The 25,587-nt window shown below is 36.5% G+C and overlaps 1 protein-coding gene across 1 annotated transcript in view; it reads right to left on the reverse strand.

The window, feature by feature from the left end:
- The window catches only part of LOC308627529 (tRNA (32-2'-O)-methyltransferase regulator THADA-like), a gene marked incomplete at its 5' end in the record, with an annotated part of 186,029 nt that extends 162,051 nt beyond the window's left edge, over positions 1 to 23,978 (reverse strand). Inside the window, 4 exons of the mRNA XM_081253798.1 lie at positions 6,196 to 6,287; positions 16,874 to 16,996; positions 21,240 to 21,353; positions 23,820 to 23,978. Of these exons, the coding sequence (XP_081109924.1) occupies positions 6,196 to 6,287; positions 16,874 to 16,996; positions 21,240 to 21,353; positions 23,820 to 23,978 (488 nt within the window). The remainder of the gene's footprint in view (positions 1 to 6,195; positions 6,288 to 16,873; positions 16,997 to 21,239; positions 21,354 to 23,819) is intronic.
- Between the last annotated feature and the right edge of the window lie 1,609 nt (positions 23,979 to 25,587).

Consider the following 25,587-nt stretch of genomic DNA (forward strand, 5'->3'; position numbering starts at 1 on the left):
AAGAAGGCAATGGCCTGAAGCAGTACTTAGGAACAAAGATTACTTCGTCCCCGCAAGAGTCAATATTTAAGAACACAATGACTAATTCCCACTTCAAGTTCATGAACATACTTCTTTTTAAGAGCTTCTTTTTGGTTAAAATTTTTATTTGTGGTTTTCCTACCTGTGATCCATGAACCTAAGAATGAACAAAAACTTGAAACATGAAACTCACCAGTAGGCCAAAGTGTCAGAATAGACTTAATTCTGATTTTAAGAACTTCTCAACAAGGGTTACACAAGACTTGTACTTAACTTCTCAGTCTCCAAGAATACACATTTACCTACTCTGACTAAAGAACCAGATCGAATGTTCTGTAAACAACTGTGGAAAATGCATGAATGATACCTCCAGACCGTATCAAAACACTGGGGCTCTTAGCTTAATTTCAAATTATTTGAATCCAAACTAGTATTACTGTTGCTAATAGAAACTCCATTTATAAATAATCAGCTAAAATTTTTAAATGTTCTAGTTGAGCTTACTGTGAGCTAAAAGTAACCATTAACTTTATTTCCAGCACTAGCTGTGTGACCTTGAGCACCTCAATATTCACATCTGCAAAATGAGAATGGGACTGGATGGCTTCTTATGTCCTCTTAAATATAAAAACTAATATAATAATGGTTATTATTAAAATAATTATTAAATATATGAATGAAAAATATAAGCAGAGATTTGGAAAAACATGAGGTTAAGCCTAGAAGACATCATACAATAGACAAAGATTATCACAAAACCCCCAAATCCTCTCCGCATAGCACCAAACTATCATCAAATACCAGAGTTTTATAGAGGTAAATAAATGGCTTACTGGCCACACTGATATCCTATTGGGGGTAATGAAAAGGTCTTAAAATCAACTTGCCACATGGGAGATGTGAGAGTCCTGGCTCCACACTGAGACTTTGGTGAAGTGCCTCATTTCCCACAGTCTCAGGATGTAAAATCTAAAGCCACACTCTCAAAAGTGACTCACTGCTCATGAGGGGCTGTGTGTGCCGGTGGGTAAATCCGCATGTGCTCTGCAGATGTAGCTGGATTTGGGTTCTAGTTTTACCACTTTCTGGCTGTATGACCTCGGGCAAATAACTCAATCTCACCAACCCTAGTTCATTCCTGTGTGAAATTAGAATGACTCTATCCACTCTGCAGGGCTGTGATGAAGGCTAAAATAGACACTTATAAAGAATTTGGCACATGCCAAGCAAGCAAATAGGCGCTAAGGATATGCCATCTCCCTTCACAACTTCTCCATTCCTTTTACACGAGTGGAATAGAGACTCTAGCGCCACAGGTAACTGCCATATTCTTCATTAGATTGTCAGTTTCCCTAGGGCCAAGAGTATGTCTGATTCATCTTTGGATCCCAGTGCCCAGCAGAGGGCCCAGAGTGAAAATGCAATATAAACGCTTGTTAAATGGAGAAGACGAAAATCCACTGGGTCTGAGGATGTTAAGGTTATCCTGGCCACAGTCAAAAGAAAATTCTAATCTTCAGTTGGGCCAAACAGACACTTGCTACAAACTACTATGTAGTTTAAAGCAAATAAGCTATTCTGAATTCTAATAATTACATTCTCTAAAATTTAAAAACCTAGTTGCCCTACAGCTCCCAATTTTAGTTTTGAGAATCCAATTCTTTCCTAAACAATGGAGTGGGTAACCACAAAAACTTGTGGAATCTCTTTTCCTAGAAAACATGAAGAACAGGAGAGAAGCCAATCTGTCTGGAAACTGCTTCAAAATCTGTCTCTAAGCAAGGGGCTAGACTAGACTAGATGTCCCTCAGAGGATCCTTCCAGACCTACACAACTAAGACGTTAAGGGAAATGACTAAAGCAATTCTCTGTTATTTATACCCAGGAAAATAAAACAAATACAATTTAACATCTCCTAACATAGTCATTAGAAATAATTTTACTTGGACCTGGTGATCCTTTTACAAACATTTTCCTCTTAAACTGTATTAAATCATCCTAAGCTATTAATTTGAATATGAGCTCTCTCTAACAAGACAGAATTGAGATTGTACTTAACACTGAAAACAAGATTATTATTCTTTTGTTCCTCTTTTTCAACCTACCTGTTTCCATGTACACCAAATCTACTCATCCCCAAAGCTTTATAAGAAACAGTCCCCCCAAGTGCTCCACTCAACTCTCCCACTAGTGAACTTCTAACGCAGCCATTATTCAGACCATATTGTGCAGCTGATTACTGTATGTTGTCTTCTATTTGTATCTGCTTCACAACAGATGACAATTCTCGTTTCCCTAGCTGAAACGTAAGCTCCTTGAACAAGGTCCACCTTTTATATTTCTCATGGACTCCTCTACCGTGTCAATATTGAGTTCATGACAAATGCTTACGAATTCTTACTGGCTGACTGATTTAAAATGAAGAGAGAACAAGAGCTATAGAACACTCTGTACACTGAGCACCTGTATGAAGCTTTGGCAAAGTCTAAAATAAAGCTTTTCAGACTACCACATGTATATTGATATTTGTCCTTTACCTGGGAATAGAACAGTTGAAAGTTAATACACAAAGGGGCTAAAGGGAAAGACCTAGAGTTAAAGATCACACTGGTTTAGCTCCTGCCCTGTAAGGAATGAGGAACTACCAAGGTGAGCCCACTCACAGTGCAGATGGAGGCTATTCTGGAATGCCCGGCACCCTCCTCACATCACAGAGCTGAGGAGCTTCTGATTCTATCAATACAGAGGATCGGGCTTCCCTGGTGGCGCAGTGGTTGAGAGTCCGCCTGCCGATGCAGGGGACACGGGTTCGTGCCCTGGTCTGGGAAGATCCCACATGCCACGGAGCGTCTAGGCCCGTGAGCCATGGCCGCTGAGCCTGAGCGTCCGGGGCCTGTGCTCCGCAACGGGAGAGGCCACAACAGTGAGAGGCCCGCGTACCGCAAAAAAATAAAAAATAAAAATACAGAGGATCAATTACTCATTCTGTCAGGCCAAGTCCTTCCGGGGGTAATAAATAGAAAGGAAAGGAGCTTTAGAAAATTTAAATGTAATACCATTATTTAAAACAAACAAGTGAAACATGTTTTCTCATTCTTCATAATCCAAAAGACACATCTAGAACAAGGCTAGTGAGCTCTAGAGTTCAATCATTTCAAGCATACTCTATATACTTATAAATGGGGATGCAGAACCTCTGCTCTTTTCTTTATACATGAAACGGGAACTTCTTGTCCCTACCACCAAGCAGGTACTGTTCTAGGCACCGGGAACATAGCAGTTCACCAAACTCATAATTCTAGTAACAATTATGTAAAGCCTAGTTTAGTATTTGATAGAAATAAAGAGACTTCAAGGATAGTCCAAATCTCTTATCTTAGAGGAGAAAACTAAGGCCCAGAGAGGTTAACTAACTTGTTTCAGTTGGTTATGGCAGGTCTATGGCAACAAAGCCAGGAGTAGACACCAGATTTCTCATCTCTCATCTAGTAACAAAATTTGCTTATTCAGTAAGCAAGTATTTCTCGCCATTACATGCCAGACACTATGCTAGGCACCAGGTATACAAAAATAAGGATAAGATACTGACCCTGTACTCCAAAAGCACAGGGGAACTGTAAGACAATGAGATGAGTACAATAATAGAAGTGGTAACAGAGAAAAAGCAAACTACATCTCTAGTTGCATAGGACTTCCAATATTTTAAAAGAAAATGAACTGTTACTAGTTTGTTTTATTCTCCCTATAGCCCTATGAGTACAGAACACAGATCTTATTATTCCTGGTCTATAGATGGAGAAATTGAAGTGCAAAGCGGGTAAGGGAGTCTATTAAGGTCATCTCCAGTGGTAGCGAAATGCTTAGAAACTAAGTCTGTTTACTCCAGGATAGACTTTTTTTCCACTAGATGGGAAAGGCAGATGTCCTTTTTCTGTCCAGTTCCCTTCTGATCAAGACCACACATTTGCAAGACTGTGCACAGAACAATCTGTGGCTGTGAAAGTAGACTTCACTGGCCTATGAGGTCTCATTGGCTGAGTTTAGTTATTCAGTGGTTGAGTAACCAACCAACAAGACATCATTATTACTAGCATTCTTACAGTGCCCATGATACATACACAGAATAGAAGCAAAAGGTTCTGCCCACAGGGAGTTAATATTGTAGCGGACAGGTATATAAACATTTCATCCAAAAGTGACATAATTAAACAAACTACAGCTAGAAGAATCATTACAAATAATGGCAAGTTTAAGACACTAAAGGTTTTGCAGAGCATATCTAGTGGGTCCTGCCGAGAAATATACTCTTTAAGGGTTAAACAAAGAACAGAAGCCTTGTATATATAATGACATATACCAACCTTCAGGTTATTGAAATAAAAACTCTTACCAAAAATGCTTATCACATTAAAAATAATTAACTTTTTCATACCTTCATTTCACTTTTCAGCTTTATTCAAAACAATTATATGAATATTCTATTTCCCTCTTTCTAGGAAAGTTATATATTTTGTAACCTTTCTTATTTATGAGGAATGAATTTATAATGGAGGTTCACATCAGCAAGCTGTGGCAAAGAGATTACAACAGTGTGGTTTCCCTGTGCTATTCTTCCACCCTCCTTCAGATGCAATCTACATAAAATGAATCTGATCATTTTCTCCTGTATAAAGTAAAATTTGTATACACATCCAAGAATCACTCACTTCATAAAAAGTAAAAGGGAAAAAAAGCATTTCTTCATTTTCGAGTTCAGTTTTAAACATTCATTCCACTTGTTTGATAACCTCATATCATATTTTATTTATGCACTATTTATCATGGCCTTATAATATGACCAAACTGTTTTAAACCATAGCACTTTATTGAATTATTAACAAAATAAGCAAAGCTAAAAAGAAACAAATATTAGTGATTTCAAACTAGTGACAGGAAGAATTTATTTAGGAACCAGCTAAATAGTAAAAATTACAATCAACCTTTCAAAGGAATAATGTTATCATTATTAGAAATACAACCCAGCTAAAAAAAAAAACTCTCTAGTATTTCCTTAGTATACTCAAGGAATTCACACTTACAGCCAACTGCTTTCCATTTAAATATTTATTGAATTTTATAGGGTGATAAATAGGAATTTAAATAACAATTCAGAACTACCAGTAGATTTCATTAGATTTACCAACGGTGCATCATAAAATTATTTCATGATATTTTCTCATTCCTAAGACTTAGTTCCATCACAAGAAAATATATTTTAATAAACAAAAGCTTAAAACCTGACTTAAAAGTGTGATCGTCAACTTTTTTAGGCAGGAGAGGAATAGGGCCTGATTTATCTCTAGAGCATCAAGAGAAAGACCACTGGGCCAAATCAGATATAGTAAATGAAGTTAAGAAATGATTAAGCATGCAGCGACAGTGACATCTAGTGTTAACAACTGCAAGCCACTAGACTAACACTAAACCCTCCTAAGTGCTAAAGAAACAGCTATTCAAAGCTTCTCTTCTTTAAAAACCAACAAACAGAACTTGTGCATTGTATCTAAAAATTACTCATAATCAAAACATTTCAGTAAGTTTTTTCCCAGACATTAAAAAAACCTTAAGAGGAAAATGTCTTAGAGAGTAAACATAACACCGAAGACCTAAAAGTAAAAAGCATTGTTTATTCTGTGTGACCAACATCCGTAACTGCTCCCCTTGGTTAGAGGTTAATGTAAAAGTAATCTGGGACATGTCCCGATGAGTGTACTATAAACATTTAAACTTCCAGTTACTATAAAAGCAAAGATATTGCACAAGCTAGTACCTGATGACACATCAAGAAAAAGCAATATAGGACATTTCAGGAATACCTGAAGAAGACGTAAATCAAAAACAAAACAAAACAAAACAAAAAAACAAACTTTAGCTGTTGCACTGAGAAAGAAGCTCTACATTTCAGCCCTTGCTACTCTGATATATATTTTTTTGCTGCTTTGAAAGGTCCACTTATTAAACAGTAGATATTTTTGCCCAAGGGCTTAGAATTTGGCAGCATAGGTTAATATACCATAGCATTTTTATAGTTTTATGCTCTAGATGAATCTATAAAAGTAAGCAAAATTCCCAAAATTATTTTTGTCCAGGACAGTATTTTGTAAAAAATTAAAGTTAGCATTAGATGAAGCTTACCTATTTTTTTTGGAAAGTTCATCCTTTCCCCTTTTAACTCCAAATATTCTTGTGATCAACGTACTGAAGAGAAGTGTAGATGAATTTCTCACCTAATGTAAAAATAAATACACAATAAAGGTTAAGAAATATTCATGGCGTGAAACCAACATTTACAATGTTCAAACTAGACATTCAAAATCATTACCCGATTGCCTAGTGTGGGGCTAAAGAAGATGTGGTTTATGACCATAAAAGAAGACAATTTTCAATAACTTTATAGTAATTACCTTAATGACTTCCTCTTAAACTGAGCTCTACAATCCAACCACATGCACACAACACAGCTTTTTCCTATACTTCTAATATTACCATCAACTGTTTTCATTATCTCTTTGTACTTGTATCATTAAATAACACTTAAAAAGAAACAATAAATTCATTTTCCCATATCATTTCTGATGATGAATATCCCAAGAAAGAGCTCAGCTCTTTCCTTTTATTTTCTGTAATCATTTACCTATGAGAAAATACTTATCAGACCTAACTCAAAGGATCCACATTATTAATATGGCCAAGAAAATATTTAATATCATATACAAAATGTTATTAACCACACAACTGCAGTAACCTAACAAAGTAATTTTAACCCTAAGATTATCTGAGGCAACTGGTTCACAGAAATAAGAAGAAAAAGCTATAAACATGAATCATTTCTTCAAATGGTAATAATAAAGCAGATCTATTTCCAAACCAATGTGTCAAGACGCTTTCCTACATCATAAAAATGTCTTGAAAGCCATGGGATATTGGGCTTCCTCAATTACCTTGCCAAATCAGAGTAGAGATGTATAAATATATACTGACTTCCCTAGAGTGTGTAAGGCCCTATACCAACCCCATGGAGAATGTCCAGAAATAGAACACACACACTTCCTGCTAACACAGAGCTTATATTCTAATTAGATAGGAGTCATATGGTGTGTTAAATAGCAATATAAGAAAAAAGGTAGTTAAAAGTAACAATGTAGGATTTAGAAGATAGCTTCCTGAAACCACTGCAGTAAGGATCACAACTCAAATGCCCATAAGGACAGTGAGTGACAGAGGCAGCAGAGGACTGGGTCTAATGCAGTCACTATTCAGCTTCAGCTGAAGTTGCTGCCTTGAGGGGAATGTAAGCCCAGTGTTGCCAGATCTTCTGCTTTTTCAAGAGAAGCCAGAAACCCCAACTTTTATGTGAAATCTATTTTGAAAAGTTGGCAACAAATTAAAGGAAAAAAAAAACTATTGTGGAAGCCAAATAAAACACAGTTGTGGGCCAGATTTGACCTATCAGCCACCAGTTTGCAACCTCTCCTCTAGAAGCACATGACTGACTCAATTTATGTGTGGTAACTCTTGAAATGGACCACAGATACTCAATTTATGTGTGGTAACTCTTGAAATGGACCACAGATACACTGGCACAATTCATACCATAATTGCAATAAAACCCTAAAATTGGACAAACTCACTTATGTCCATTCAACAGTTAACAAACATTAATGAAGTCCCTACTGTGTGCCTTGCCTAATATCCCCAAACACATCACTGTCCTGTTACTCTATCAACATCGCCTCTGTCCTAGCTCAGGTCTTGATTATCTCTCACCTAGGCCATTGACTTAGTTCCCAAAGACTCCTTAGGTTCAAGATGACTTGGTAACGTCATCCAGGACCCTATCATCTCTCAAGAATCATACAAAAACATAAAAAGAAAAGAAAAATCAAAACACAAACTCCATCTTGCCCTAAACCAAACTTTCCGACAAAGACTGCCAGAAGCAGTAAACCTAAAACAGGAGTGTCTGAAGATGAAAGAGGATGCCTGCTGAGGCATACCTTATCAATACTGTAGAGGATTGTTTTACAAAGTGAATGGGCACCCATCCGCCACCCCAACCAAGAAAGAAAACTCCCTTGTTTGATTTGATAGATTGAAGGCAGGAGACACATAATGTCTTTTAGTAATGTTAAGATGGATCAAACAGATTACCAGCTTGATCCATTCATCAAGTTCCCTCATTAGTAGCCAGTGATTATCATTACTTATTCCAGTAGGTATAGCAAATTAGTGATATTCTACCATCAATTAGTTACAATTTTCAGAAAAACTGCCATTAAAAAAAAAAAAGCTTTCCTTCATGAGCTATTTGGTCATTCTGTTATCAGTTAGTACAGAATTATTTCCATAAATTTACCAGTGTGCAGAATGAGTTCATGTCATAGCAATCTCCAAAGGTGACCAAATGATAAACTTTTAAGACATTTAAAAAATTAATTTTCCTGTTATTGAGATATAATTCACATCACCATCTTTGAGGTACTATTCAGTGGTTTTTACTATGTTCACAAAGTAGGAAACTATCACCACTACCTAATTCCAGAATATGTTCATGACTCCAAAATGAAACCCTATACACATTAACAGTCATTTCCTATTCTCCCTCACTAGGCAAGTACTAATCTACTTTCTGTCTCTAGGGATTTGCCTATTCTGGATGTTTCATATTCATGAGATCACGTGACATGCAGCCTTTTATGTCTGGCTTCTTTCATTTGGCTTTCATTCTCAAGGTTCACCCACGTTGTAGCATGTATCAGTATGCCATTCCTTTTTATGGCTGAATAATATTCCACTGAATGGATATACCACATTAAAAAATCTATTCACCATTTGATGAACACTGGGTTGTTTCCACTTTTTGGCTATTATGGATAATGGTGCTATGAACACTCACATACAAGTTTTTGTGTGAACATGTTTTCACTTTTCTTGGGTATATACCAAGAAGTGAATCTGCTGGGTCACATGGTAACTCTATGTTAACCTTGAGAGAAATTGCCTAAGTGGCAGTACCATTTACATCCTTACCAGCACTGTATGAGAGTTCCATTTTCACCAGTTCTCCAAATCCTCCCCAATAATTGTTATGGTCCACCTTTTAAATTATAGCTATCCCACTGGATATGAAATGGTTATCTCACTGTGGTTTTGATTTGTGTTTTCCTGATAATGGATGATGTTAAGCATCTTTTCATGTACTTACTGGTCACTTGTGTATCTTTTTTGGTTTTTTTTTTGGAGAAATATATTCAAATTCATTGTCCATTTTTTTAATTGGGTTCTTTTTATCATTGATTTGTAAGAGTTTTTTATATATCCTGGATACCAAATATATGATTATCAGATATATGATTTGCAAATATTTTCTCCCATTCTGTCAAATGTCTTTTCATTTTATTAGTGGTATGGCTTTGAAACACAGACATTTTAAATTTTGATCAATCTAATCTACAATTTTTCTTTTGTTGCTTGTGCTTTAGGTGTCATATCTAAGAAGCCATTACCTAATCCAAGGTCACAAAGATTTATACTTATGTTTTCTTCTAAAGGTTTTATCATTTTGGCTCTTACATTTAGGACTTTGATCCATTTTGAGTTAATTTCTAAATATAGTATAAGATAGGAAGCAAAAGCATCCTTTTGCATGTGGATATTCAGTGGTCCCAGTACCATTTGTTGACAGACTATTCTTTCCCCCACTGAATTGTTTTGGCACCTTTTTAATTAAAAGTTAGGTTTTATTTCTGGACTCTTAATTCTGTTCCATTGATTTATATAAGTTTATCCTTAAGGCATTACCACACTGTCTTGATTACTGTTGCTTTGTGTAAGTCTTGAAATTTGGATATGTGAGTCTTCCAATTCTGTTCTTTTTCAAGATTGTTCTGGCTATTCTGAGTCTCTTGCATTCTCTCTCAATTTTAGAATAAACTGGTCAATTTCTGCAAAAAAGTCAAAACAGAATTTTAACAGAGATTATAGTGAATCTGTAGATTGGGGAGTATTGCCATCTTAAGAATACTGTCTTCCAGTCCATGAATATGGAATATCTTCCCACTTATTTAGGCCTTCTTTAATTTCTTTCAACAATGGTTTGTAAGTTTCATTGCCCAAATCTTGTAATTCTTTTGTTATTTATTCTTAAATATTTTATTCTTTTTGATTCTATTATAAATGGAAATGTTTTCTTAATTTCATTTTTTGATTATTCATTGGTAGTGTATAGAAATACAACTGATTTTTGTTAATTGATCTTGTGTCCTGCAACCTTGCTGAACTTGTTTATTAGCCCTAATTGTGTGTGTGTGTGTGTGTGTGTGTGTGAACGCCTTAGGATTTTCTATATGTAAGTGCAACTGAAAAACAGAAATAGTTTTGCATCTTTCTTTCCAATCTGGCTGATATTATTTCTTATTCTTGCCTAACTGCCCTACCTAAAACCTCCAGTACAATGTTGAATGTGACAAGTGTGGATATTCTTGTCCTGTTCCTGATCTTAGGGGAAAGGCTTTCAGTCTTTTACCATTAAGTACATTGTTAGCTATGGATTTTTCATTAATACCCTTCATCAGATTGAGAAAGTTCCCTTCCATTTCTAATTTATTGAGTGTTTTTAACATGAAATGGTGTCAGACTGTGTCAACTGCCTTTTTGCCTCTGCTTAAATGATCATGTGGTTTTTGGTTCTTTAGTCTATTTGTACGGGTTATTAATTGATTTCCACATGTTGAAATATATATACTGTTTTAAAAGTGTAGAAGTTACACAGCATAACATTTTTAAAAGTTACTATAAATGTAGAGCAAAATAACTAGCATGAAGACTACTTGTTACTTAAGCTAGAAGAGTGTCCTTGTTTCTGTGTGACAGTATTAATAGTTCAAGGACATCTGTTTCAGGTACCCCTTTTTATTTTCTAATATTTCATCCATATTTTCTGTCCCTGTTCACTATAAAGCTAATGAGGAGGGGAACTAGGTAGAAGTACAATTGAGAACAAGGTTGTGACTAACTGACAAACTACATTATCAACTCCTAAAACATGGATAGTAAATACTAACGTGATTCACTGATGTTAAATCTTAACGTGGGTAACAAAAAAGTTCATATACAGTGTTAGTATATTTTGAAAAACTCATAGTAAACATAGAAAATAGTCCTGTTTATTAGTAAGGAAGGAGCAAGGAGAGTGCAAGTAAAAAGGAAAGTAACAATTGAAAAGAGCAAGTAGTAATAAAGTTAGAAATGGAGACAACAGAACGGCTGCCAAATAACTCCAACTATAATCAATCCTTATCACAAGGAAAACACCAGAAAACCTGTTCTCTTACTACCTTCCCCATCAAGTCCCCAACATACAGTTGATAGAGACTTGGTATTCAGCTACAAACTGACAACTGCTGCCAAAGTTTTCCCCTTCTATTAGCTGATTACATATGCTTTTCCTTTCCTTTGTAGTACAAGAGTTTCCAAACAGATTTCTGTAAGATACAGAAGAGTTAAGTAAATGAAAATTAGGTTTCACAAAGCAGTGTGTGTGTGTATGTGTGTATATATGTATATGTCTACTTATGTATACTACATACTTTTCTTATACATTTATGTCTTTTCTTATGTAACATAAATGCTGCCTTAACAACTATTTTAAAAATATGAATGGAGAACCTATCACGTGCAATCACTATGTGGTACAATCATTTACGCACCATATACCTTCACCCTTTATGGACAGTCACATCCTTGAAGATGGGATCTGCATATAATATTATGAAATATTTTGTCTAGTGTACATAGTGCCAGTTTATAGTAGAAAGAAATACTTTCTGAAAAAATTAAATGGGATTTCGATTCTAATTTGCCTTCCATCACCTCTTAGCCACGGACCTTGAAAAAGACACTTAAAACTTCAGGTCACAAGTCCCTCATCTGAAATCCAGGAAAACTGTACTATGATTTCTGGTCCTATGATTAAGGGGAGGGCCAGCCCTGTCTGGAATTCAGGGTGACTTTCTTCCAAAGTAGCAAGACACTTACCCCATGAGAAAAGAAGAGACCGAGCTTCTAGTAGCCCATGCACCACCTACAGGTGAATTAAGGAAAAAGTACTCTTCCTGTGAGTGAATAAAGCTCCACGCCAAGGCATGTAGTGTAATAAGCAGAGCATGGCTGAGTTTCAGCACCGCACAGCCCTCAGCCTGGCACCCTTGTGGCAACCTCACAACCACCAGCAGGGCCTGTCGACGGTGCCGAAAGAGGAATAGAGTGCACATGGCAGCACTAATGGGAAGATCTGAAAGGCTCTTTTTCTTCCTCAAACCCACTGCACACTGTAAACCAGAGCTGGCCTGAGGGAAGCAAAGTAAGATGTACCAGATAGAAATATAAACCTGGTGTGGGTCTTAGAAGGACCCTAAGGTGGCATACTCAATGGAGCTTCTGGGCAAGCTGGAAAGATGAGTTAACTGCCCTACAATGAGGATGCAGGGAAAGAAGATCAGGTAGCTGAACATAAAAAAGGAAATGCCCAGAAATGTCTCAGTTTTCAAAACTTGCCCAGAAAATTCTGTTTCCATAGATATATGTATCTACAAATCACTTTGTTACCTAATTTTTAACTAAACTAGCTTCATCTCTAAAATATGTGTTGAAGATTATCACTTGTCACCATCTTTACTAATATTTCTCTATTCTGAGCCACTATCATCACTTGGCAGAACTATTACAATAGCTTCCTGATTGGTCTTCCGCCTTCCCTCCTGCCACCTCACAATCGAGTCTTCACTTTTCACTACATCAGTCAAAGCCCATCATCCCCCTACTGTGAAACTCTCTCATGCAGGGTTTTTCAACAGCAGTGGAAGCCAAGTGTCAAACCCCAGACACCAATGGTGACTGTGGCTCATCCAGCCATTTCCAGATTCAGATGAGATACTACATCACAGGGCATGGGATCTGGCTTCTCTAGCAGCTGCCCAAGGGTTGTGTCAACACCTGTGCAAGTTGTGTTAATGCCCCAAGGGGTAAACTTTGACCAATATGAGAGAGAAGGTGGGACTGTTCCCAGAGTAGGTAGTTTCACATGGCCTGACTAGAAGATACACCACATGACCAGACAAGCAGCTCAGTTTTCCTGCAAGTTAAACTACAATGCCTGCTTGATAATGTCTCTTCTCTTTTCTTGCCTCACTTCCCTTTTTCCTTCATTCCTGCTGCTGTAGGTTTGTACCATTCAATAAAACCTTAGCACCCAGGCTATACCTCCAGCTGTTTTCTAAGGACAGGGTCAAAACCATACAAGGTAAGTAAGATACACCTTCGCCGTATTCCTATAATACCCAAAACTTTCCCCGATAATAGCACAGATTCTAGAATCACACAAATAATCGTTGTACGTCCTTGGACAAAGTTATTTCTCCTCTCTCCTCTCTTTATCTGTAAAATGGGGATTCTAGTAACAGAATCTACCTAGCAGGATTGCTCTGAGCATGAACTGAGATAATCAATGTAAAGGATACCAAGCACATGGAAAACAGTCAATAAGACAGTCACTATTATGATTATGTCTTACTTATCCTTGTATTTCTAGTGTTTAATATTGTCTGTAACCAGTAGGTATGCCTAATGTCTTATATATATTTACAACAATACATTTCCCCTGGCTTTTAAAAATGCCTAATAGGTGGCAAAGATTGAGAGATTTGTGTGGTCTCAATACAAAGATGGAGGACTCTGTACAAACTATTAAATATACACATGAATGCTTCCTGGAAAAGGTTCCTTTACTGCAAAATTAAAATTAAGCTTATTTTACTTTTTTTTTTCTCTAACTTACCAGGAAAAACAATTAAGCCAAAAGTACAGATGGAGTCACCTTTAGGTACAAGATATATTCCTGAGAAGATGTGTACAAATCAGATTTCTGTAAATCAAACCATATTTCACACACAGTCAGGAAAAACCACTCTTTAAACAACTTCACACAGAATGCTATGGTTAATTGTTTTGTAAAATGAAGACTTCTTCACATTCATTGAGTATGTTGACATGGTTCTGGCGTAACTTAGATTAGGTTTTTATATGGAAGGAAACAGAACAATTGATATATTTAAGTCAGAGTATGGATCATTATAGCTGTGATGTTTATTTTCTCTGGTAAAGCAAATAAACTGAATAGAAACAAAAAAGATTCCTTTAAAACACGTGTTAAGGGCTGCCCTGGTGGCGCAGTGGTTGAGAGTCCGCCCACCGATGCAGGGGACACGGGTTCGTGCCCCAGTCTGGGAAGATCCCACATGCCGCGGAGCAGCTGAGCCCGTGAGCCGTGGCCGCTGGGCCTGCGTGTCCAGAGCCTGTGCTCCGCAACGGGAGAGGCCACAACAGTGAGAGGCCCATGTAACGCAAAAAAAAAAAAACCACAAAAAAAACGTGTTAAAAGGGAAGATCCCCCCCATATAAAACTATACATAAGCACTTATATATATTTGTGCAGGCTTTTATAGATTATGTGTGCATATGAGTACTACACACACAGAAAAGCCACATAGAAAAAAGAGAAAGAAAACATATTCGAATGCTAAAGACTATTATATCTGTGTGGTAGTTAAACTGGTGACTTTTCCTTTTCCTTTTATGCTTGTATTTTCAGACTTTCTGCAGTGCCCATGTGTTACTGTTTAAAAGGTCTCCAAAAAAGACTTAAAAAAAAAAAGATCCATTCATTTCTGATACTTTCAGTTTTCCTAAAGTTGGAAAAGTCACCAGGTTTCACTCTCTGAAAGCCCTTTCATACAGAACATTTCTCTGTTCATCTGGAATGAATGGCTTAAAGAAAACAATACTGACATTTCTGGCAATCAGCTTTATGATCTCTATTCTTCCTGATGGTCAAGCCACATTCCTACCTACCTCTCCTGACAGTATACAGGTATTGCTCTGTTTTCCTGTAAATGTAAAAGGTAAACACCGTGTCCTCAGGAGTAGTTAGGCAATGCTCCTAGACAGAATTTCAGACATTTATCTTTCTTACAGGAAGATGTACTATTTTCCAGGCAACAGCTGGCAATCTTGAGGATTCCTCTTTATGTTGGGAGTCTGTGCCTTGGGCTCCACTGCAATATACTGACTCTCAAATAGAGGCTCATCAGAGAGTTATGAATTGGTTTGTGCAGCTCACTAATTGGAAAGCCTGCCTTTCTAGTAAATTCTCCATTCTGCAGGTAATATATTAAGGTCTAGCTTCTTTTCTCCTCTCCCTTTGCCAGTCCTTTTTTTTTTTTAACGCTACACTCGAGTGCCTACAAACCATAGGTTAGTCTCCTTTATTCTAGAAGGCACAATGATGTAGAAAAAACAATAAAATCATGGTGTTTCTTCCAGGACTTATTTTTAAAAAGTGAAAGTTTACTTTCTTTAATCTGAAAACTGTACTGGGTATTGCCCACAATCTTAGAGTTCTGAATCAAAAAGTTTCTGGATGGTAATCATATTGCAAAAAACAAAAGAAAGCAAACAAAAAAAGTGACTCAGCATTTAACCTCCCCCATTTTCATGTTTTACATCTGTTTTTTTCACCTTTTGATAAGTATATTTCCAGCATTCGCTCAACACACTGATACCCAGAGCTCACAACAGACACATTCAGATACTCAGAGTCATTCTGCTTCCAGCTCAACATCAAGTGCAATCAAAACATCAAACGAGATACCACTTCACACCTGTTAGGATGGCTGTTACCAAAAAAATAGAAAATAACAAGTGCTGGTGAGGATGTGAAGAAAATGGAACTCTAATGGGAGTATAAAATGGTGCTGCCACTGTGGAACACAGTTTGACAGTTCCTCAAAAAATTCAATACAGAATTACTATATGATATACACAAATGAATTGAAAGCAGGGACACAAACAGATACTTGTACACCAATGTTCACTGCAGCATTATTCACCCTAGCCAAAAAGAAACAGCTTAAGTGTCCATCAACAGATGAAAGAATAAACAAAATGTCATATATCCATATGATGGAATTTCATTCAGCCTTAAAAAGGAATGAAATTATGATACATGCTACAACATGGATGAACCCTGAAAACACTATGCTAAATGAAACAATCCAGATATGAAAGGACAAATATATGATTCCACTTACATGAGGTACCTAGAATAGGCAAATTCATAGAGACAAAAAGAAGAAGAGAGGTTACCAGGGACTGGGGGAAGGGGGATGTGGGGAGTTACTATTTAATGGGTACAGTTTCTGTTTGGGAAGATGAAAAAGTTCTGAAAATGGAGAGTGGTGATGACTGCACAACACTGTGAATGTTTTTAATGCCACTGAATTGTATACTTAAAAATAGTTAAAATGGTCAGTATTTAAATAAAGATAATTGACAGTTTAAACAAAAATAATAACAATGTAGTATGGATTTACAATATACATAAAAGTAAAATGTATAATAAAAGCACAAAGACTGGGAGGAGAGAAATGGGAGTATATATTGCTAGGTTCTTATACTTTAAGATGGTAAAATATTACTTGAGGGCGGACTGTGATGTTAAAGATATATACTATAAACTCTAAAGCAAATACTAAAATAAGAAAACAAAGAGTTATGGCTAATAAGCCAACAAAGGAGACAGAATGTAACCATAAAATACCAAGGGGCAAAATGTAGCTTGATCCAAGGATTTATCCCTTGGAGTAACTCCTTAATAAAATGCAGTACATATTTTATATCATCCAGAGAAAGGTTAGTTTATTAAAACCTACTCAGAGGTATAATTAAGTCAATGAAAATAAATAGCAAATGCACTTACTGCCCAGACTGGTGATGTAAAGCCCAGAATTGCAGCCTTAGCTCCATCAGCAACGTAAGGGATAATAATTTCTCCCAGACGTGTATCTCTGAACAAGGCTCTAAGGATATTTAAAGCATGAACCTAGAATAAAAAGTTCAAAATCAGTTGTAGGTTGAAGACTGTGGTAATTCCAAATCTGTACATATCCAGTAGCATAGCCTCCAAACAAAAAAATTACCAAATTACAAGAAGAAATGGATAATTCACAAATAAAATAGATTTTAATAAAACATGCCTAATGATTGATAAATCAATTTGCTGAAGTTAGCAAGATTTGAACAATGCAATACGAAAGTTTGATCCAATGGACCTATGTAGAACCCTGCACCTAGCAAATAGAGACAATACATTCTTTTCAAGCACACATGAAACATTTATTTTTTAAAATGACCTCAAACCTAGCTACAAAGCCTCAACAAACACCAAAAAAATTAATTTCTTACAGATTATGCTGTGATCATAGTGGAATTAAGTTAGGAATCAGTTTCTTTACATAATTTTATTTTATTTTTTTATTTTTCTAGAAAACTTAAATTTATTTAGCTGTTAGGAATCTTACAATGATTACCCATGCATATAGAGGGCAAAGTCACTAAGTATTTACATAATTTTAAAACTGACACATTTTAAAACACTGGTCAAAGAAAAAAATTTTTAATATTTAGAGCTGAACAATAACGAAGATGCTACACAGACACTTGTGTGATGCGTTTAAGTGGAACATAAAAGAAATGTACACCTTAAATGGTGTCTATTAAAAAAAAAGGCAAACCATTATATACAGAATGGATAAAAACAAGGTCCTACTGTATAGCACAGGGGACTATATTCAATATCCTGTGATAAACCATAATAGAAAAGAAAATAAAAAAGAATGCATACATATGTATAACTGAATCACTGCTGTAGAGCAGAAATTAACACAACACTGTAAATCAACTATACTTTAATAAAAAAATGAATTGGAAAAAACGTCCAATTAAGATGACAGAAAAAGAACAATAAACTCAAAAGAGAGAAAGAAAATTTAAAAGAGTAGAAAATTTTAAAACGTCAATGACATAACTATGAGCACTAACAAAATCAAAAGGTGATTCTTTGAAATAGAAACAAACCTCTGATGAGACTAACCAAGAAGAGAGAGAAGAAAATAAGCAATATCATGAATACCAAAGAGGACATGACTAAAGGTACATCAGAGAATAAAACAAAAATATTTCTACCTTAGTCAATTAGAAAAATTAAGGCAAAATGAACAATTTCCTAGAAAACAGAACTAATCAAAACAAATTCAAGGAGAAATGGAAGTTATATAGATATTACCATTATATAAAGAAAATCAATAGTTTAAAATCCTACTCATAGACCAAAAAGAAAGCAAGACACCAAACCCACCAAAATCACACACACACACACACACACACAAAGACCCACATGATTTTATGGACGAATTCTACCAAATATTCAAAGAATAGATAATCCCAATCTTATTTAAACTGTTAAGAGAAGATGCCCAAGTTTATTTTATCAGTCCAGTACCACCTGGCTATCAAAATAAGGTAGGGACAACTACTTTGAGAAATGGTGGTATCTATTAAAGCTCAACATACACATACTCAATAAACCACTCCTAAGTATCTACTCAAAAGAAATGTACATATTTGTTCACCATTAGGCTTGTCAAAGAATGTTCTTAAAAGTACTGTTTTAATAACCCCAAATTTAAAACCACCCAAATGTTCATCGACAGAAGAATTGATAAATTGTATACTATTACATAGCAATGAAAATGAATAATTCATAACATGGATGGATATCGTAAACTTAATGTTCATCAAAAGAAATCATATCACGAGTATATAATGTATGGTTACATTCACATGAAATTTTTTAAAAAACAGGTAAAGCTATGGTGTTAAAACTAAGCTAGTGGTTACATTTGGGGAAAAGGTGCTGATTAGAAGGGGGTATGAGTGGGCTTTCAGGTGCTAAAATGTTCTGTTTCTTGCTGGTTATAGAAATGTGTTCACTTTGTGGAGGCAAACATATTATTTGTACACATCTTTGTATGTTTGTTATAATTCAATAAAAAACTTTTACATAAAAATAAGGACAGGTACAGCATGAAAAAGGAAAACCACAGGTTAATCTCACTTATGAATCCAGTGAAAATATGTGAAAAAAATGTTTTTTTTTCAAATTTTTAGGTGAATCTAGCAATGTGTAAAAAAAAATCTATCATTTCAAAGTTGGGAGTTCATTCGCTGTAGGCAAAGATCCTGTTATATTAAAAAGTCAATATAATTCATGATGTTTGCAAATTCTAGAAGAAAACATTTATCTCAAAAATGCTTGAAAGAGGGCTTCCCTGGTGGCGCAGTGGTTGAGAGTCCGCCTGCCGATGCAGGGGACACAGGTTCGTGCCCCCGTCCGGGAAGATCCCACATGCCGTGGAGCGGCTGGGCCCGTGAGCCATGGCCACTGAGCCTGCGCGTCCGGAGCCTGTGCCCCGCAACGGGAGAGGCCACAACAGTGAGAGGCCCGCGTACCGCAAAAAAAAAAAAAATGCTTGAAAGCATTCAATAAAATTTGGTTTCCTTGATAAGAGACACGTTAAAACCTACAGCAAATATCAGAAACAACATAAGGATGTCTGCTATCTCTATTTCTATACAAAACTGTACTCCAAGTGCCAGCCAGAAGAACAAGAAAATTTTTTTTAAAGAATTAGAAGAGGGCTTCCCTGGTGGCGCAGTGGTTGAGAGTCCGCCTGCCGATGCAGGGGACACAGGTTCGTGCCATGGTCTGGGAGGATCCCACATGCTGCGGAGTGGCTAGGCCCGTGAGCCATGGCCGCTGAGCCTGCGTGTCCGGAGCCTGTGCTCCGCAACGGGAGAGGCCACGACAGTGAGAGGCCCGCGTACCGCAAAAAAACCCCCCAAAAAACCCTAACTATAAAACAATGTGTAGATAACACAATTCATGTAAAAAAAAAAGCTCTTAAAAGAATGAAAAAAATTCACGAAATGATTTGGTTTAATGATTACAGATGAGGAGGACCAAAGGGAAACAGAATATGGAGGAAGCTACAGTGTATGCAACTGTATCTGTAACGTTTTACTTCTTAAACTTGGAACTGATTTCATGGATGTTGATTATTCACTGTACATTTTTACGTGCTGAAATATTTTCAAAGATAATAAAAAAATAATACAGAAGTAAACCACGGGAGGGGAGAAGAAAAGCAAATCATCATCCAACACCTAGAAGAACTGGTCAGTGATAAAATATTAAATTTTTACCAATTTAATAAAAATGATCACTAGTGGTAATTAATGACCTTGAAGCAGAATAAGGTAATAATTTAAAGTACTCTTTAAAACCAAATTTCACTATTTTCAGATGTTTTTATTAAACAATGGTATTTTTTTTAAGTGATAGTCTAAGAAAATGGCGCCAATTATATTTTTCACACTTTTTTGGGGAAAATAAAATGATCATTTCTGAAAAAATTTTATTTAAAATTTTTAAAGAAATTTCACATCGTATAGTCACAGGCCACTATGTGACATGTGTTAATAAACCCTATCCTTTCCCACTGGTCCACATTCTGGCCCATGGGCTTCCCTTTAATACCTCCCACAGCCTCTGACATACAACCGTACGTACTTGACTGTAAATTTCAGCTCTCAGTCTGTTCTCTGACCTAGCATGGGCCTCCCACAGGTGGGTAGGAACATCCTACTATGAAGCATTTGCTGAGAAAGCCTAGACAAGAAGTATCTGACAGGTATGCACTACCATGGAATGGAGTGAAGCTGTGAGGAACACTTAACCCAAATTCATACACACACATAAGTACATACTTAACTCAACGTTAGCAGTGACAAAAAAAGGAGTATTAGCTAAAATTAAAATACGAATACACCCAAAGCCAGACACTACGTTTTAGGGAAAGATCCAACTGCCGAATCATAAAATGTACATCGACTCAAAGAAGCACACGTGAAATTTGAAGGTGATAGCACATTCGTTTTTAAATTTTTACATACAGTTGGAATATTACAAAATATCTTGTCTAAATTGAATGTTTTCACCACAGTTTAAAAACAGATCATCTTGGTCAATCTATATCAACTAAAGCAATGGTTTATTTTGTGGACTGGAAAAACCAAACCAAAACAAAACCCCTCTGAATAAGCTTCAAAGGTCTGTCTTATCCTCAAGAGTTCTGTACCTTCAGCAGATTTTTTTTTCTTTTTAAGTACAGCAAAGATTTAAAACCACCGCCTTCCTAGCAGGGTTTGTATATTTCCATTATTACCTTAGGGACTGTGCTCTGTGAGTCATCTGTAGGTCCAGCCAAAGAGATTAACTCCTTCATTGTTATTTTCAACAAATCCATTTTGCCTTTCTTAGGTTCAGATGCCAACAGTGCCTATGGAAAAACAAGACAGAAATTATCAGGACTATTATTTTATATACACCTGTTTGCTACTTCCCAGAATTGATTCCCCAATGCAAAATCCCCTTTATAAAAACATGTGGTGTTAAGCAAGTTAATTAAGCCATGTGGCCTTGGGCAAGCAGCTTAACCTCTCCATCCCTCAGATTCTTCGTCTGTAAAATTAGGTGGTGATATCAAAGCATCTCTAAGGTCACCTCCAGTTTGCTTATTAATTATGCAATTCTAAGAGGTTGAAAATGGCTCTTGTTGACAACTCTTCTGAGACCATAATTGGGTAGCAGGTCTCAGACACAATAAGCACGTCAGTTTTAATAACAAATTTATCCAACAAGAAACTTCTCTTTACTTGAAAAACAAAAAACCTCTGGATTAAATTTCTTGTAAGGATTTGGAAACTCCCTGGAGATTGATCAGTTATTTAATTCTTCACAAGAGTCTACCTGGAGGACTATCAAACTGTAGCACTGGAAACTCCATGGGACAAAAGGAAATACTACAAACTTCAAAGGGGGTCCTATATTTGAATATTCAAGAGGTGCTTATTTATTTTGTGTCTAACATTTTGCCAATATTCAATAAACATAAAAATAGGAATATCAAACCACTTGAGGCAATAGAAAGGAATGAAGTACTGATACATGTTACAATATGGATGAGCCTTGAAACATGATGCTAAGTGAAAGAGGACACAAAGACAACATATTATATGATTCCATTTATACAGAGACAGAAAATAGATTAGCGGCTGTGTAGGACTGGGAGTAATGGGGAGTTTTTCTCCATAGCTAACACCAAGCAGAGGTTTCCACCAGAACAAGAACATTACTTTATCGGTAAGTTATGCTAGGAAAAATGGGGCCTCTCTGAGCAGATTTTTCTGATAATTTAGATTTTATTCAACTAAAATAAACAAGAAATCTATATGATTACTAATGTGTCTCCTGGGAACAATAGTTCTTTCTCCCCAAGAGCTGTGCATAGTTATAACATTCTTCCCAAGGCTGGGCTAAGAAGGTGCAGTCCTGACCCCTCTATCACTATGACCAATATGTAGTACTAGTTGGGAACCAGAGATGGAGGCACACAGCACAAAGATGCAACCAAACCTTGCTGTTGCATTAACACTTGTCCTCAGACAGACATATGAGGCAAAAACACACTAGGTCAGAATGAATCAGAGGCAGGAGAATGACCCACACTGGTCCAGAACGGGTCAGATCAAAGAGGAGTCGATTTCTGAAGGTCACCAAGATCTACCCAGCAGAACCACCTCGGTGATCTCTATGCCAAATCAACCTCCATGACTGGTGCCCGTTGTCATAAAAATCATGACTCTGGGAATCTGAGGGAGGCATAAGAAAGGGAAGGAAAAAATGTTGGGGCACTAAAAAACAGACTTCATTTCACTTATTTTCATTGCTTTTTTTACACCATGCCATTCCTAGATTTTATCTTCCTGAATATTAAACAAAGATCATTCAGGTCGGGTCTGATTTAGTATCATGAGGACTTGGTTTTTATTCTTTGGATTCATAATGGTGACAGCCTCTTAATTTCAACACTGTGGAAATAAAATATTTTCTTATCGAGCAGCAATATCTGAGTATGCTGATATGAAGCAATCTTTAAGGTATAACATTAAGTGAAAAAAAGCAAGAGACAAAACAGTGTGTGGAGTATGCTTTCATCTGTGTTAAAAAAGAAAACACGTGCGTGCACACACACACACACGCACACACACACACACCCAGCAGGGTGCCTGGGCTCAAGTCTTAGTTTTGCTCTTACTATCCCTGTGGCCATCAGCAAATCACTTACCTAACTTTCCTAAGGCCCAGTTTCTTCACCCACAATATACGGATGATCATAGGACCTACCTTGTAGGCCTTGAGGAAGGATTAAATGAGATAATATATGTGAAATAACCACTTATAAGAGTTAGCTACTATTAGGATTAGGATTATTTTATGCATGGATATTTTATAGAAAGATTCAAAAGAAATTGTTAACACTGGTTGCCTACAGAGTCTTAAGGGTCTTTGACATGAAAGGAAGAATATATTTTCCTAATTGAGAAAAGAAAAAAGGGCAGCATGCGCACTTCCTGGAAGTGAGCAATGAATGCACCACAGCGATGTCTTCCTACTTCACACACAGGCGGAAATCTCTACCACCCTCTGTTCATATTACAAGACTGACCTCTTAGAGGGTTTGTTCCAAGAAGAGATCTGTCACAGGAACACACTGTCCACACATTAAAACAAAATCACAAATGCTATAGTACTTGTGAAATGTACTATAGAGAAGACAGAAATGTCCCTTATGCAATATGCTTACTCACATGTCAGGGGGGGGTTAGAATACACTATTATCAAAAGACCAAAAACAAACAAACAAACAAAGCCCCCAGCTATGATCCTGTAGATAAGTACCTACCTGTATGTAGAAAGGAATTCCAGCGCTGCGTCTTGTAGCACAGAGTTTAGATGAAGGATCACTCCATCTAATTTCCTCTAAAACATTCCATAACCACTCTTCCGGTAGCTTCTGCAGACTCAAATTAGGGCACCTAAAAGGCATATATAAAGCAAACATTTGGAATTATCAGGTACCAAAAAGTAAAAGCATAAACTATTGATATACATTAATACTGTTAGGAAAGAATAAACATCCTTACATTCGGAGGGAGGGAAACTAAAAAATGTCTCACTTTCCACTTTTCACCTACTTTCTTCTTTATGATGGGTCTTAGCATTTGTAGCTATTATAGATTCCATTTCTTACAAAAGCATGAAGAGCATGTGTCTTGTGTGCAAATGAGCTTTATTTAATACCTAGGCCTGCACCCACGCCCAAAATGTTCTGAAGGTTAATCAAATTCTCACCAATGTTCTATATTGCAAAATTCAAGATTTCCAACAAGCAGAACATAACCTTATAGTTTACTGTAGTTTATATTCTACAATTACAGAGATTATACATATTCATATACACATTTTTGAAAGTGTATTTTAGTAATCATCTTAGCTTTCTCAAGTGTGGTCTATCACAAATAAAATTTTCATCCACATCCTATGGAGAATTAAAGCAAGTTATTTGGAAAGAACCTTAAACATTTTAAAGTTATTTGGACATTACTGTTAGTGAGCTTCTGCTGTACTACGTTAATTGTTATTCTAGAGTGTTTAAAAACATGTGACTTTAAAAAAATGTTTCATCTTATGCCCTAATATACAGTTATATAACATTATCCTAAGAAATAGCATATATAGGGATTCCCTGGTGGCGCAGTGGTTGAGAGTCCGCCTGCCGATGCGGGGGACACAGGTTCGTGCTCCGGTCCGGGAGGATCCCACATGCCGCGGAGCGGCTGGGCCCCGTGAGCCATGGCCGCTGAGCCTGAGCGTCCGGAGCCTGTGCTCCGCTACGGGAGAGGCCACAGCAGTGAGAGGCCCGCGTATCGCAAAAAAAAAAAAAAAAAGAAATAGCATATTTAATGTTAGACAGGCACAATTCTTTTAGAAGGATCATAATCGGATTTAACTAAAATTAATACAAAAATAAAGAGGTAAAGTCCAAAGGAAAAATACTCTCTCTTTTTTAAATTGAAGAAGACAGTCTACAGAAAGATAACTGATTTCTAATTTGTAGAGAGAATTAGAGCTCTTAGAAACGTGGGGTTTTTTGGGTTTTTTTAATTGAAGTATCACTGATTTACAATGTTGTGTTAGTTTCTGGTGGGGACTTTTTTTTCTTTATTTTAGTTTGGTGTTAAGATAGACAACATCAGTTTCTGACTAACATTCCAAATAGCAACTCAAATTTAGTTGTTTATGTCTTGTATAGAACAAAATATACATAAATAATACTACTTTGTAGGAGGCATTTTTTAAAATTTGACATGGGTGTAAAAAACATTATTTCAGCCACAAATGTTACAACCAAATCTCCCTACTCCCAGCAGGCCCTGTGATTTTGAAGGTTTCCTTTTAGCCTAGCTTAAGGTCTATCACCTTGTTCCTGCTTCTTCCCCCTCAGCTCCCTCAGCCATAAACACCAGCCATCAACAGACTGAACCACAAATTAAAAGAGATTCAAAGGCAGAACAACCAAATGCAAAGTGTGAACCTTGTTTAGATTCCAACTTGAAAAATACAAATGTAAAAAAAGATACTTTGAAATAATACAGATAGTTATGTATATA

This window comes from Mesoplodon bidens, assembly GCF_964165515.1.
Source record: "Mesoplodon bidens genome assembly, chromosome: 14".
NCBI lineage: Eukaryota > Metazoa > Chordata > Mammalia > Artiodactyla > Ziphiidae > Mesoplodon > Mesoplodon bidens.